The 16254-nt window shown below is 37.1% G+C and overlaps 1 protein-coding gene across 2 annotated transcripts in view; it reads left to right on the top strand.

Moving 5' to 3' along the window:
• TRPC6 (transient receptor potential cation channel subfamily C member 6) overlaps positions 1-16254 on the top strand; it is a 104930-nt gene that overhangs the window by 69161 nt on the left and 19515 nt on the right. For both annotated transcript variants that reach the window (XM_047752592.1, XM_047752591.1), the window contains 4 exons: positions 3674-3856; positions 5894-6058; positions 11423-11639; positions 15615-15848. In XM_047752592.1, coding sequence (XP_047608548.1) covers positions 3674-3856; positions 5894-6058; positions 11423-11639; positions 15615-15848 — 799 coding nt within the window. The remainder of the gene's footprint in view (positions 1-3673; positions 3857-5893; positions 6059-11422; positions 11640-15614; positions 15849-16254) is intronic.

Here is a 16254-nt window from a genome sequence, read left to right as displayed (position 1 = left end):
ACTCCCCTTTTCTTAATAATTAACACAGATGTACAGTGTATGTTTGACAGGCCATAAGCAGGCTATTCTAGTTAGCATAAAATTCAAGTTAACTCATGTATAAGCCAGAATGACTTACCCATACCTCACTGTGTTTAAATATATTTTATCACCAGGAATCTCATCATGGCTTTATATTTTTTAGCACAATTTTGTGCCAAGGTACTGAGAATACTTGGGTGTTATGGAACAGTGAAAAGAACAATAATAATAATAGCAGCAGTAATAATTACCATTGATTCAACACAACCCTGGGCCAAGAAATTGGCTCTGTTGTGTTATATAAACTTCACATCAAACCTAGGAAGTAGGTACTTCTGGTATCCCCATCTTACACATGAGAATTTTGAGGGTTTAGGGGATTAAGTAAGTCATGCAGCTAGTAAGTGGCTGCACCTAGTTTCAAATCCAGGTCTGCCTTTCTCCAAAGCCCACAGGGCTGATAAGTGAGAATTAAGGCATGCATTCCCCTCCCTTCTCTTGAATTCTAGGAAGCAAACTTTATTCTTTTTATAGAGCCATTAAATTCTTTATATTGAGCAGTACACACTGCTACCAGCTTCATATCATTCACAGGCTGGGCTTCAATCAGAAGGACTTTGGCCCCTTCTATTATGTAAAATCCAAATAAGATAACCCTTTGAAAGGATAATTTTAACAGGGTCTTTTAAAATTTTTTTAATAATGATTTTTATTTTTTCCATTATAGCTGGTTTACAGTGTTCTGTCAATTTTCTAAGGGGGAGGAAGAGGGAGTGGGATGGACTGGAAGTTTGAGGTTAACAGGGTCTTTTTATTTCTTATAATCTTTAAACTTTGTTCTATTAACCCACTAATCAGTCATCTCTTTATAACTCAAAGGTTAATAGGCAAGCACCCACTTCTACTTAACTAATGTATGGTATGTGTGTGTGAGCCAAGAGCAGAATTAAATCAACCCACGAGCTTCAATTTTTCTTTCGAAAAGCCACAGTGCTACATCTGGCTAATGAACTACTGCCACCATCTCATTTTAAGTGAGTTTACACTTGAGAGAACTTAAAATGTGAAAATATTTGTAAATGGGTTCCCAAGTTGGAAAAAAAGCATGCATTTCTAAAAGCAGGGTCTTATTTTTTGAATGGGTTTTGGTTTGTTAGTTTTTGTTTTGCTTAGAATATATCTTGAGAATCAGCAGTGAATTGGAAATAATTTTTAAGTCATGGGATTAAACAGCACAGAGCTCCTGTACTTTTACTTTTGCAGTCCATGTAGTCTCAACTAAAAAGTCTTAACCCTACACTTGAAGCTTCATACTCTCCTTTGAAATATCTACTTTCATCTGGAAATTGGAATTCTAAAGAGTATTGGGTTTGAGTCTAACATTATTTTGTCTCCAGAAGGACTATAAACATCTACAAACAAGAGAGGCTAGGTGCATTAAATTTCATCATAGCTCCAAATGTCAAGAAACAGCCTGTTTTCAGATCCTGCCTTTGATGATATAAGTAGTTACGTTTTATCAAATGCTTGCTAAATGCTCACCCCAATGCTGTGTTCTTTGCATGTATGATTTCTCTAACACTTATTTAATCTCACTAAGCCTCAGTTTTGTCATATGTAAAATGATAATAATAATAGCACCTACCTTGTATAGAGTGATTTTAATTTACTTGAACTCATATGAATAAATAATGGAAGAGCTGGGATCTGATTACAGGTATATATAACACTAAAAGCCCAAGCTCCTGCCCACTTTACTAGAGAATAGTGGGCATTGACAATATATGCCCACACCACATATACTGTGGACATTGACATACATTTCCACACCACAAAGTTCTTCCCCAGGACCTTGATTGACTGTTTCATGAAGGGGGTAAAGCCACTTCTTTGTGATTCTGACTATCCACTATCTGACTGGGTACCTCTTTAGAAGTAGTTTGAGCCCTTCTCAGTTAAGACATAATTTGTCTTACCAAGTTGCCTTTATAGAACTTGTTTGAACCTACGGTTAACAAAGCCTAGCATGGTAAGAAGTTACTAAACTGTATTAAAAGGTCACTTGGCATGATTTACAGGGAGGAGCCCAAGTAGGTGCTTTACGCACACCCAGGATGAAGCTATTTTCCATGTAGACTTCCCCAAATATTAATTTACTGACTCACATCCAAAGCCTCTCATATTTGCCCATATCTTCCTCTCTTGATCACTGCAAGGGATCTTTTCATCCTACAACACATCGATGCCATCAAGATGGAGGAGGAGACAATTAATTCTGAATCTGCAAAGCTTTCTTTAAGAGTAAACTCCCTCCACCACTGAAGCCGTAACCTCACGGGACCTTAGTTTTCTGATATGCAAAATGGGATGAGTATTTGCCTGGCTTGCCTCCCAGTTCTTTAAAGATCAAAACAGAAAAGCATTCTACAGATGCTTAGAACCAAACAGGGTTAGGTTTAAAGACTCATTTTGACACTTTGTGGCTGCATGATCTTGGATACATTAACCAGAGTGAGATGACTGTGAAGATTAAATGAGATAATATGATCCACTTCCAAAGCAACAAATCCTAGCTAACAGTTACCGTAGGTTACAAATGACCATATTCCAATTTAAGAGAATAAAGAGGAAGGGAATATTAGAAAGACTTGAATGAAGACATGAATACCTGGTATATGTAAAATTTGAAATGAGTTTTTCATGTTTAAATAAGATCTGTACTCTCTACATTCTCACAAAATACTATTTGGTCATCAGCAATAAATTACAGTGAAAGTATTTTCATTAAACTTTCTTTTCTCCAAAGAGAAGAATCTCAATTTGCAGACTTCATATATTGGATCTCGTCTTTTGACCCTTTGTCACCTAAAGTGCCGCAATAACAGTTTAATGAATAGATATGTGGTATATGTTTGCTTTTATCTGGAATCTGTCCAAATAGTCTGTTTCTCACATTTACCAACATGTTTTGCAAAGTCTTCCAGAGACCTAGCAAATACATATTATGTGCCTAGCTGATGAGGTTACGAATATCAGAGGTATGATGTTTGCAAAATAGTGTGACTTGCTTACTTTATATTTCTCTTTGAATCAATAGGTGAGTTTGGCAAGTACAGTACTTTGTGATAACTTTGCTTATGTTTTAGACACATTTTAGGATATAACGAAAATCTTTATAGTTCTAAGATATTTCAGAGACCACTCAGCAAACATCAATTGAAGCATCTAAAAAAACCCAGTAAACCTAGGAGTTCCCATTGTGTCTCAGCAGAAATGAACCCAACTAGGATCCATGAGGATGTAGGTTCAATCCCTGGCCTCTCTCAGTGGGTTAAGGATCTGGCATTGCCATGAGCTGTAGTATAAGTTGCAGAGGCAGCTTGGATCTAGCGTTGCTGTGGCTGTGGATAGGCCAGTAGCCACAGCTCCTGTTTGACCCTTAGCCTGAGAACTTCATATGCCTCAGGTGCAGCCCTAAAAAAGGCAAAAAATTTAAAATAAAATAATATAAAAAACCCCAGTAAACTTAAAACGGGAGTGTTTCTTTGGGTTTTCTCTACCGACCATTACGTCACTCATAAGTTCTGCAGCGTAACATAGTGAAATGTGCTACTTCTACATTATTGTTTTTGCTTTGCTTTGTCTCTCCTAGAATGACTACAAAAAACTATCAATGCAGTGCAAAGATTTTGTGGTTGGACTCCTTGATCTGTGCAGAAATACCGAAGAAGTAGAGGCCATTCTGAATGGGGATGTTGAAGTGCGCCACAGCGGAGATCACGGTCGTCCCAATCTCAGCCGTTTAAAACTTGCCATTAAATATGAAGTGAAAAAAGTAAGGTCAGGCATGAAGCCCCTTTTACATTATTTCCATTTTTTTTTATTGGTGCTAAATAAGGATGAGAATTGGCATAATTAGATTGAACTAGGTTTTCTAATTAAGTGCCCCAAGCAGGTTCTCTAATGAATCCTAAGACACTGGTTGCGAGGTATTTAACCTACATGAGATGCACATCTTTAAAATCTAGACTTGTTTATGCAGTGATTGCCATTTTCCTTTACTTAACTAATGATATAAAAAAATGATATTGTGTGTTCAAACTATATGCCATTTGTTATGGGATAGGAACATTGTTATTTAACTCCCTTTTCCCATTTGTTAATATGTTCCAATTCCAGACCAGTGCCTTCAGTTCCTTCTTTAGTGCATTTGAATCTCCTGCATCTTTATTTGTAACATATTTTTAGTCTCTGTCCTCATGCAGTAACCCCTGTCCTTGACTACTTTCTTAGGTTAAGTAATACATCTTAAAAACAACAAAGTTTTTAAAGATAGGTTTTATAATAAAACTAATATAGTCTTATGGTAAGAGTAGTTAATCAGAATTATATTTTTCTTCATAAGTTTGTATCTTGGGCATCTTCACATATCAGTATATAAATTAATAGCCACTTCATCTTTTCAAAGGGTGCCTATCATTATGCTCATTTAAATTGTTAGGTTCATTTAATCAGTTTATTATTTAAGGATGTTTATCATTTCCTTTAGGTTTTTGTTATTTCAAAACATTTGCTGAGGGATTCCCTTCGTGGCACAGCAGAGACGAATCTGACTAGTATCCATGAGGATATGGGTTCGATCCCTGGCTTTGCTCAGTGGGTTGGGCATCTGGCATTACCATGAGCTGTGGTGTAGGTCACAGATGCGGCTCGACTCCTGCTTTGCTGTGGCTGTGGCTGTGGCTGGCAGCTGTAGCTCCAATTTTACCCCTAGCCTGGGAACCTCCATATGCCGTGTGTGCAGCCCTAAAAAGCCAAAAAAAAAAAACAAAAAATATTCTGAATTTTCCTTCAGAAAAGGTGCATCAATTTACACACATGCCAGCAGTGTATGAGAGGGCTTATTTCTTCCTTTCACAATGAGTGTTAAAACCTTACTCCTAGAAGACAAGCATTGTATCTTGTTTTAATTATCTTTGTGGTTAACCATTCTTAAGAATCATTTGTAGTTCCTTTCTATAACCTGCCCTTTGTCTAAAATTTTAATACTCTTTGCCAATTGTTATTTGAGGTCACTGTTTTTTATATGCTAAATAATGCTCTTAGTCATATATGTAGGGTTCACTTGTAAGACATAAATATGTGAGAATAAAAAATTCTGCAGAATAAAAATTGAAATTTAATTGTAAAGTTTCCTTAGTTGAAAGAGGTTATGAATAAAAAAGATAATATCAGTGGAATAGAGTAGGTAGTTAGGAAACAGACTGTAGACAAATGGGAAGTTAATATAAAATAAGTTTAGCATTTTAGGTCAGGGCAGAAAAGGTTATCTATTTTTTAAAAATGTATTTAGACCTGGACTAGTGGGATCTTTTTGTTTGTTTGTTTGTTTGTTGTTTGTTTGTTTGTTTGTTTTGGCTGGGCCCTCAGCATGAGGAAGTTCCTGGGCCACAGCAGTGACCAAGCTGCTGCAGTGACAACCCCAGATCCCTAAGCCACAGAGGAACTCCCAGGACCTTTATGTCACTTCTAGATGAAAAAGCATACAATCGTAAAAGTCCTTTTGTAAAAGATGGATAATTCTTTTTATAATATTCAATTCCCCAAATTTGTCTATGCTTTGAAAGAAAGCCCACTAGTCATAAAGGAAAAGTTGGATAAAATGAAATCTTCTAATGTATATAATGTGTATTAGAACCCCTTGCCATCTTGCTGGATGCCCATCATTTCAATATCTTACACTTGTTCTTTAATTCTAACAATATTTTTTTTCATGGGAAAGAGCAGAACAAAACATGAGAACACAGGAAATGAGTTTATGCTGGGTCTTTTTTTAATCATGCTGTTAAATGTTTTGTCACTGCCCTGCCAGTTTGTAGCTCACCCCAACTGTCAACAGCAGCTTCTCTCCATATGGTATGAGAACCTTTCCGGTTTGCGGCAGCAGACCATGGCAGTCAAGTTCCTTGTGGTCCTCGCCGTTGCCATCGGACTGCCCTTCCTGGCTCTCATTTACTGGTTTGCTCCATGCAGCAAGGTATGTCTGTGAAGCCTGGACCTCAAATAACATCCTAAAAGAACATGTTTCCTTTTGTTATTTTTCCTCTGGCAAAATCCAAGATGACAGATTTTATTTTGTGTTTATTTCAGCTAATATGACCAGGGAAACCTTAATGTAAATAAAGGATAATTGTGTAAATACCAACAGAATGCTTGTCTCAATGAAGAATATTTATTTTGGGGACAGAGTTCCTTGTAACCTGACAGTAAAATAGCCTGATTTTTCCCCCCATATCTATCTGCACAGACATTGGTGAAATTAACTTGTTCAAACAGACCTAGGCTTTCATTAGTGAGACAGAACAAGTTGGGAAAATGGTGTCATGCCATTCTGTTAACAGGCGTAGAAATTTGTCTGCCCTTCATCGCCAACAATCTTACTCCTCATGTTTTTGAAGCCACATTTCTGGAACTGTTTAAGTTTCAACTCAGAGTCAGACTGAAAGAATTCTAAAGCTATGTGGCTAGAATGTCTGCTGGACCATCTATTTATGTGCCCTGTAGAAAGGCCAGTTGAATCACTTGCTGTTTACATGGGCGTGACTCATTTTCAAATATTTGTAACATTTAGGTGCAAACACATATATCACCATGACCGACATATTTTCTTCTTATTACTTAGTCACATATTTGGTGCTTTGACCTTATAGGAATGTTTCTAAATGACTTTTGGTCGGAAGCTGATGCAAAGCTCTTTTTACATAGTGGGAACTTCATAATTACTTTCAGTGGTGATGATGGAACTGCTGGAAACTGGGTATTTTCTCATGAGGGTGAAATCGATCATCATATATATTTTCCCTTAAATATATAAGCCCAAACGTTGACTCATAAATAAAATATAAAGGATGAAAATGAAATGCAAATAGTGAGATTTACTTGAATTAGAAATTTATAGCATGGATTATCTTCTAGAAAGTTAGTTTTCTTTCTTTTTTTTTCATAGGAATGACAGATTTCACTTCAAAAAAAAAAATTCTCCTTAACTAGAACATAGGCTCCATCTATATATGCAGCCTCTGTTCTGCTTCTACTCACATTTCCTGGGTCTTCTGAGATGTAGGCTGGATTAGAAGTAGGGGGCGGGGAGTTTTAGAATTATCCCTGTGATTACTCTGTGATCAGTTAAATTCATGTCTTTTCAAAAGTGGGTAATTGTGGGTAAATATCCCTCCCCATATCCACTGGATTCAAAACATAATGCCTTCTGGAGTGTTTGGTGTATTGAAAGACTATTTTTGGCACTCCTTAGAGTTGCACATTTCTTAAATTTTGATTCAATTCTAATTAACCTGATTTCCTTCACTATTTCTTCTTCCCTGGCCATGTTTATTTCTGGCATCTGTTTTCCATCCTCGTTTATGAACACTGAGGCAAATAATCAAATTAAAAGGACACTGTCAAGTTATTTTTTTTCTCATATCTAAAATCTATTTTACTGACTGTTATTTAGTGTTTGAAGCATGATAAAATCTCTTTTACATTTTTTCCCTTTAGTAATAGGTATAGGTAAACATTATTTATAGTTTACAGAACTGATTTTTTTTTTAATGGGGGGAGGTTGCTCAAGCTATATTGATGCTTTTATTTAAAATGCTATTTTTTAAAAAATTCAAAGAATCCATGAAAATTAAGCCAGATCAAATTGCAGGTCTACACACCTTGACAGAGTCCCTGTTTCTGTTTAAAGTTTGGTTTCCTTTCCGCAAGTCTGTTCTTTTCTTTAAGAAATTCTCTGTCCTTACATGTTCTCTTTTTCCACCTTAACCCAAATAGGTTTTATGCTCATTACAATAAAACTAGGTCATGCCGTGATTTCAAATCATTTTGGCTTAAGCTAAGTTCAGCCTTTTCTGTTACTATTGGAATTTGATAGATAGTTGATCATCAATAAATACTTAAAAGAGTATGATAACAATATTTAAAGACAAGTATTTCAGTGCTCACCTTCAGTCATTTTCCAGGTAGATTAGTTGTTCACCTTGTTCCATTGAGAAGTCCCCTTCTTTATAGTTATTTTTCGGAAGTTTGCTTACATCACAGAATATGTAGATAACAAATTTTACTAAAACGAATAACTCACTTCCACTCCTAAAGTCCATTGAGTGGTACCAGGTTCTCCTTTAGTTTAAAGAGAAACACAAGGAGTTCCCGCTGTGGTCAGCAGAAACAAACCCATCTAATATCTCTGAGAATGTGGGTTCAATCCCTGGCCTCACTCAGTGGGCTAAAGATCTGGAATTGCTGTGAGCTGTGGTGTAGGTCAGGTCAGCAGCTGTAGCTCTGATTCGACCCCTAGCCTGGAAACTTCCATATGCCGCATGTGCGGCCCTTAAAAAGAGAGAGAGAGAGAGAGAAACACAGGAAATAGGAGATGTGAATATTCGAACACAGACACCATCTTAGTTTCCTCTCAGCCAACTTTGTGTTTGTTTTCTGTTTATGTGTTTGTTTATTTTTCTTTAAACCAGAACATTTAGTAAGCAACAAGCTTGCCTGATTTGATTCTCTTCTCTCCCTTCTGAATAAAAGGAAGGAGTCATAAGGACCAGTAACCCAGTGAAGAAGGGAGGTGAGCCAGGTCAGGTGTGAGGCGCAGAGCAGACTCCATGACTTGACAGCTGAATATTGGCTTCAGATGCATCCAGAGAGTTAAACTCAAGTTCAAGTCTCAGATGCAGAGCCCACTCTAATGTGGGCAACTTTATTCTCACCCCATTTTTTTTTTTGTCCCTAGCCCTTTCTTTTCTTCTTCTCCTATTTTAATTTTCATTCTCTTGAGTTTTTGATAATTTTGTATTTCGAAAGCTGTCTCTGATGCTCCCTGGACAAGGCAGGGAATATATAATTTTAACATGGATTTCACTGCTAACAAGCAATGCCCCAATCCCAGTGTTCCACAACAGTCAGATAAATTGCGAATTTAAAAAAATTGGTTTAAGTTTTATAATAAATAGCTTTGCTTACCAGGAAGATATTTAAATTTGCAATAAATGATTAAATAAATCTTACACTCACAATTAAATCTCATATAAAACATGATTAAATAGTCATGGTTATGATAAATCATATAAAACAATAGAGAATTAAAATTTTATATATGACACATAATGAAAAAATACTCATTTATACTCATTTTTTAACAGTCCATATTTTAAAAAAACATAGCTAAGCCCAATAGGCAAAAAAATCAAATCTACTTTCTCTGCCATTTGTTTTAACTTTATTTAAAAGTTAAAGTTTTAACTTCTATTTAAACAAGACCTTAAAAAACACAAAAAATACTCTGACTCAATATAATGATCATATTTATAGAAGATGGTTTTTAGACTTGACTTTTTACAGCAAATTTTAACAAAATAACTTGGCATTGGCTCTGCACTTTAACTTAAATGTATGAATCCATTGCTTAAAACTAGATAAACTGAGCGATTGAGCTAGAGAAAGACACACGCACACACCTGTTGATATTTTGCCTGGGCTACGATTCAAAATATCAAGAGAGAAGGGACTAAACTATGTGATTGATTCTAGCTCTAACTTTTATGATTTTGAAAACCACATAGACGGATAAAGTTTATAGGAATAGAGACCACTGACTACCTTCCTTCCATTATAGCATTTAGCTTTTTAAAATCTTAGAAACTTTTTTCCCGCTAAGAATTTACATATGTTACCTTATGAGAAAATATAAAATTGTTTTGTAAACCAAATAGAAACATTAAACCTGAAACAAGTATGTCTGGGTTCATATTCCAGCTCTACCCCTTATGAGCTGTGTGACCTTTAAGCAAGTCTCTGGACCTCATTTCCTCAGTTTCTTTATCCATAAAAGATGGGCATTTTGTCTTTTTTTTTTTTTGTCTTTTTTGTCTGTTGTTGTTGTTGTTGTTGCTATTTCTTGGACCGCTTCCACGGCATATGGAGATTCCCAGGCTAGGGGTTGAATCGGAGCTGTAGCCACCAGCCTGCGCCAGAGCCACAGCAACGCGGGATCCGAGCCACGTCTGCAACCTACACCACAGCTCAAGGCAATGCCGGATCGTTAACCTACTGAGCAAGGGCAGGGACCGAACCCGCAACCTCATGGTTCCTAGTCGGATTCGTTAACCACTGCGCCACGACGGGAACTCCAAGATGGGCATTTTGGAAGCACCTTCCCCATTGGGTTGTTGTAATGATTATATGAAATTAACAAGGTAAAGCATTTAAAACAGTACTTGGCACATACAAGTCCAGGCTAAATATTGGTGGTATCACTATAAATTTATATATTTTTATTGTAATAAACTCAGTTGAAAAGCTAGTGAAAGCTATGGGCCTTTTCCTAAGAAAAAATCCTTGCACACACATGTTGAATTTTGTTTACCATTCCAGAGAATGCACAGAGACACATGCTGGGTACATACCATTCTTCTACCCTACCTAGAATTTGTGCATTTCAGACGGAAATGAATCCTGTACTCCAGACGGAGCATTTATTGTCTCCATATTCATATGAAGAATCTGATTTTCACATAATTTCGGAAATTCACTCATTGCCACTCAGCTAATGAAGGAACAAAACTGGAACCTGAACTTAAAATGTTGGGCTTTCAATCAAATGTCGTTCCAGGACATCTTTCCAATACAGTGATGCAAACTGCCCTGCTGTCCTAACCTCGGCTGGGAGTTCTCTTCTTATTACACCTGACTTTTACTCCATGTACAACATCACCAACATAGCAACGGCACTTGAAGCCTGACTTGCACCCTTGTCAGGGAAATACTCATGAGGACAACAGACAAGGCAAATGCCAACCAAAGGTGTATACATTGGAAAGTAGATACAGTTTAATATTTTCATTGCTGTTTCCTCAATACTTCAGGTCTAAATTTTTTCGCTTTTTCTGAGTAATCTTGATCCTATGCTCTGTCTTTTGTCATTATTGTATTAAACTATTATTTTGTCAGTATTATATTAATATTTTAAGAACTTAAATATCATTTAATAGAAAAGTTAATTTATTTAATTATCAATCCAGAACAACAACATATTAATATAAGAAAGGGAATGTGTGTGTGTATGACTTGGTCACTTTGCTGTACAGGAGAAATTGGCACAACATTGTAAATCAACTATAATGAAAAGAAAAGAGTATCAGCTTATGTAAATGAGAAATGTGACAAACATTTTATGCCAGCATAAAGAATTATTATCCTGTTATTAATTATACAATGTACGTAATTATCTTAGGAGAACACTGGACTGCGTAGCTGTTTATTCTTGTGTATACACATGTATGTTTTGCAAACCATACAAAACAAACGTAAGAGTTTCTTTTGATGTGTGTTGTGGCAGATGGGGAAGATAATGCGTGGACCATTCATGAAGTTTGTAGCACACGCCGCCTCCTTCACCATTTTTCTGGGACTGCTAGTCATGAATGCAGCTGACAGATTTGAAGGCACCAAACTCCTTCCTAATGAAACCAGCACAGATAATGCAAAACAGCTGTTCAGGATGAAAACATCCTGCTTCTCTTGGATGGAGATGCTCATTATATCCTGGGTAATAGGTAAAGACTGATTTTCTGTCATCATTTATTTTTGCAGCCTTAGCAGTAGGACTGAATGACACTGATTCCCTCACACATCAGTTATATAAATGTATACAGCATGGCACAGTGCTCTACACAACTTGATTTTGTATGCACAGTCATCTTGGTTTCATTATTAGTGCCACAGTCTCCTTACACGCCCTGGTTCTTTTTAGATTTACAAGAAAAACTCAGGAAGAGAATGAACAGGAGAGTATTAATCAAACTCTGCTATGGATGAAAAACTGCCCTCATGTTTTGGGGGAGCTGTGACTTCAACTTGAAAAACAATCACATGATTTCACGTTGAGATTTAATAGGAGCTGAAGGTAGTAGACACACACATTCATTGAACATTTGTTATGTGCCCAGAACTACTCAAAGCACTTTACACATGGCACACCATGCAATCTCTTTGTGCCTTAGTGTTCTAATTGTTAATATAATAAAAACATCTGCACTACAGCATTAATGTGAGGATTAAGTAATTTGCTTTAGATCTCCCAAATGGTAAGTGAAACCAGTGGAATGCAGTCTTAATTACTATGCTATTTGTCTTTAGAATCAGTCATCCACATGGCTTGTCATTAAGTATAATATAAATGAAATAGATGTTGAAATTAGAAATCTATGAATGAATAAATAATGTAACTATTGGTTGCATAACCTAATAGTTACCCAACAAAGTGCCCTTGTTAGGTAATAAGGATACTGAAATGAATGAAATGCAGTCGTTATAGTCAAGGAAGTTAAGTCTCGGGAGAGTAGGTCAATAAGTAAATCAATAAATGAGTTCCCGCTGTGGTGTAGCAAGTTAATGATCCGGCTTGGCTCTGTGGAGGCACCGGTTCCATCCATGCCTGGGTGCAGTGGGCTAAGGATCCAGATTGCTGCAGCTGTGGTGTAGGTCACAGCTGAGGCTCAGATTCAATCCCTAGCCTGGGAACTTCTATATGCCATGGATGTGGCTGAAGAAGAAAAAAATAAAGGAGTGTGGAAAATAATCTTCATATTAAAAAAGGTAAATCAATAAAACCTATGTGCCAAATACTGTAATTGAAGGTTATGAACATACACAGATTAAGTATCTAAATCTGAATGAGGAAGGGGCAGAGGAGGCCTCCTGGACGTAGGTTCAGTCTGAGACTTTGAAGATAAAGAAATGTTAAACCCACCTAGCGTTTAGGGGGGAGTAAGAACACTGCAGAGCATGGATGCAGAATGTTGGACACAAAGATATGAATACGTCAACACCTGCAAAATTATGAGTTAGGCCCAGCCTGAGCACAGGTTCATTTGTGGATGTGGGTGGTGAGAGATAAGGGTGGTGACATGGCCAGAAGATAATTTTCATCTGTTGTTGATATGATCCACCACATTTTACAAAGATCACGGTGGGAGTTCCCGTCATGGCTCCGTGGAAATGAATCTCACTAGCATCCATGAGGACACAGGTTCGATCCCTGGCCTCACTCAGTGGGTTAAGGATCCGGCATTGCAGTGAGCTGTGGTGTAGGTCGCAGACACAGCTTAGATCTGGTGTTGCTGTGATTGAGGTGTAGGCTGGCAGCTACAGCTCCAATTTGACCCCTAGCCCGGGCACTCCATATGCTGCAGGTGTGGCCCTGAAAAAAAAGAAATAAATTACATTTCACTCTGAATTTTTGATTTAAAATAAGAGCAATCATTTGGACATTGCCTTTATCTCAAGCTGCAAGCCTATATGCTAGTTGTTTTATTTATATGTATATATATGTTAGTATGTGTAAAGTATATAACACAGAACTTGGAACATAGGACATGTTTAATAAATTTCAGATAATTATTATTATGACACTCTTCATTAAGAGTTTATATGTTTTACATGGAATTGTTATTTCCTACTGAAAACATATTAAGGAAGATATGACTTCAAGATTAAACTTTGAAATCATTAAATTTTATGTAAAGGATTAGATGTACTGTTCATTTTGCTCTTTATCAAACATAACTCATTCTTCTCATACTAATATTTTATTATAAACATTGGAAGTGCTACCTTTTTCACTTGAAACCTAAGCCAAGAATATTAACTTTTAATTTTATGAATAAAAGCATTTCCTTGGAACAATTGGCCTGATAACCTTTGTATTTGAAATTCAGAGATGATCACATAGTGTTCATTTAAAGCAAAAAAACTAACAATTCAGAACAGATAGCTGATGCTTTCTAGCATATGTTAGACACCTGGTTCAATTTCTGACACTGGTATTTATTTTTCTTTTTGAAGTTTTTCTTGAAAGAAAGTTGTTGTACCTTCTGGAAACATTAATAAGAAGTGGCCTACTTAGGTCAGATCCTGGTTGGCTTGAGAGAAAAGACTGACATGATTGGTCACAGAAAGCAAATTTATATAACTTTTAGTAGACAAAAGTTGAAAGCCTAAATGATGGAACTGACATTCCAGGAGATGTCGACAAGGCAGAATGGTGAGCTCAATCCAATGAGAAGTGTAGCAGGAACACAGGGCCGAGGAGACATGCTCCATAGACACTTCACGTGAAAAGGTGCCCAGCAGCCCTTTTAACTTAGTGACCAGCATGAGCTGCTAAGGAAGCAAAAGCAATGCTGGGTTGACTCTCCAACAGAGAGGACTACAGACAAGGGCTGTAATTACATCCTTGTTCCATGCTCTGGCCAGATCATATCTGTAGGATTTTGAATGGCTCTGTGTGCCCCATGGAGACAATTGGCAGACTAGACTAGGGACCATTCCCAATTGAAAGCAGCCGGAAATGTGAGTGACTTCTCCATGGAACAGCACTTGCGAGGACTGGGGAAATTTACTCTAGAGGGTGGGGTAGGGTGGAACCTAGGGACTGTGAACCCAGAAGTTTAGTTATTTGGACCACATAGGTAAAAAAGAAGATGAAACAGAACCCTCAGAGGAGCCTGGGCAAAGAAGGTATCTTAAAGCTTAAATTTCATTAGTTTAATGGTAAATATGTCCCTGCTATAGAATAGATTTAATGCGTCCATGGGGGGGGGGGATTGTTTTGTTTTAAGAAATTTCAAGGCAGAGGAGCAGACTTATTCTCTTCTCTAGAAGGTAGAAATAGCACAACAGATCCACAGTGAGGGGATGCTTTCTTCAGAGTCAACAGTGGGTCAAAAAAAGAAACTATGAGCCAGTGATAGAAAATTTAAAATACTTAATGCTCAATAAGTGTTATTCTTTTCAAGTGCCAAACACTGTGCCGTGCATTTTTCATGTATTATTTAATTCTCCTAACAATCCTATGATGTAGGTACAACCTACTATCATCCCCATTTTGCCAATCGAGTTTTAGAAAGTTGAACTTTCCAAAGATTACATAGCTAATAAGTGGAAGAACGGAGTCTTAAATCCATGCCGATCAGCTTCCAAAACTTATGCTCCTAAGCAGTGCACTAAGTTTTAGAGACACTATGCAGCATTATTAATAATTCCACTATCCATGGAGTTCTCATCGTGGTTCAGCATTAACGAACCTGACTAGTATCCATGAGGACATGGGTTCGATCCCTGGCAGTGCTCAATGGGTTAGGGCTCCGGTGTTTCAGTGAGTTGTGGTGTAGGTCGCAGAAGCAGCCTGGATCCCACATTGCTGTGGCTGTGGTGTAGGCCAGCAGGTTCCGCCTAGCCTGGGAACTTCCATATGCTTCTGGCTCAGCCCTAAAAAGCCAAAAAAAAAAAAAAAGGCAAAAACATTTATGTTTGTTGTTTGAGTGAACTTTGTCAAATGCCTTAAGGTAATGTACTGATATTGTTGGACTGTAGGATTTGTGGGGATAAGAGAATTATGGCTGGATGGGCATGAGGCCAAATTTTGAAGGGTTTTATATGTCAACCTGAGACTTCAAATTTATTTTGTTTTATTGATGAGTGAAGGCTGGAATGAAATTAAATTGATATGTTAACCCCTTTTCATGCAGGCATGATATGGGCAGAATGTAAAGAAATTTGGACTCAAGGCCCCAAGGAGTACTTGTTTGAGTTGTGGAATATGCTTGATTTTGGAATGTTGGCAATCTTTGCAGCATCATTCATTGCAAGATTCATGGCATTCTGGCATGCTTCCAAAGCCCAGAGCATCATTGATGCAAATGATACTTTGAAGGATTTGACAAAAGTCACATTGGGAGACAATGTGAAATACTACAACTTGGGTGAGTTTTTAGTACACAGTCAGTAGAAGTTTATAAAATGAAGAATTTTCTTATAAAAATGCAATCAGCAGCAGTTTGGTCACCACTCCATTCTCAGAGAATTGTTGATTAGTTTCCAGCTTCTTCAGAGTATCTGTATCTGAAGAAAAATGCTTTCTCCTTCTTCCCTTGATATTTCTTCTGGCTGGAAACCTCTTTTTGTCCCAAGAATCATATCACTTTATCTCTGGGATGAATTGAATAACCACCAAACTTCATTGAGAATGCCTGTATTATGTCTTGGATTTATTTTTTTCCCCATTGATAAAAAGTAGTACACATTGAAGTTCCATTTCCACTTAAGGCATATAAACTATTTGGAAGCAAGGAAATCATTGGAGGCTTTGGAGGGCCCCCAATAAATAAT

The sequence above is a fragment of the Phacochoerus africanus genome, chromosome 11, assembly GCF_016906955.1.
Source record: "Phacochoerus africanus isolate WHEZ1 chromosome 11, ROS_Pafr_v1, whole genome shotgun sequence".
In the NCBI taxonomy this organism is placed as follows: domain Eukaryota; kingdom Metazoa; phylum Chordata; class Mammalia; order Artiodactyla; family Suidae; genus Phacochoerus; species Phacochoerus africanus.
The sequence above is the reverse complement of the archived record's forward strand: the minus strand, read 5'-3'. Positions and strand labels throughout refer to the sequence as shown.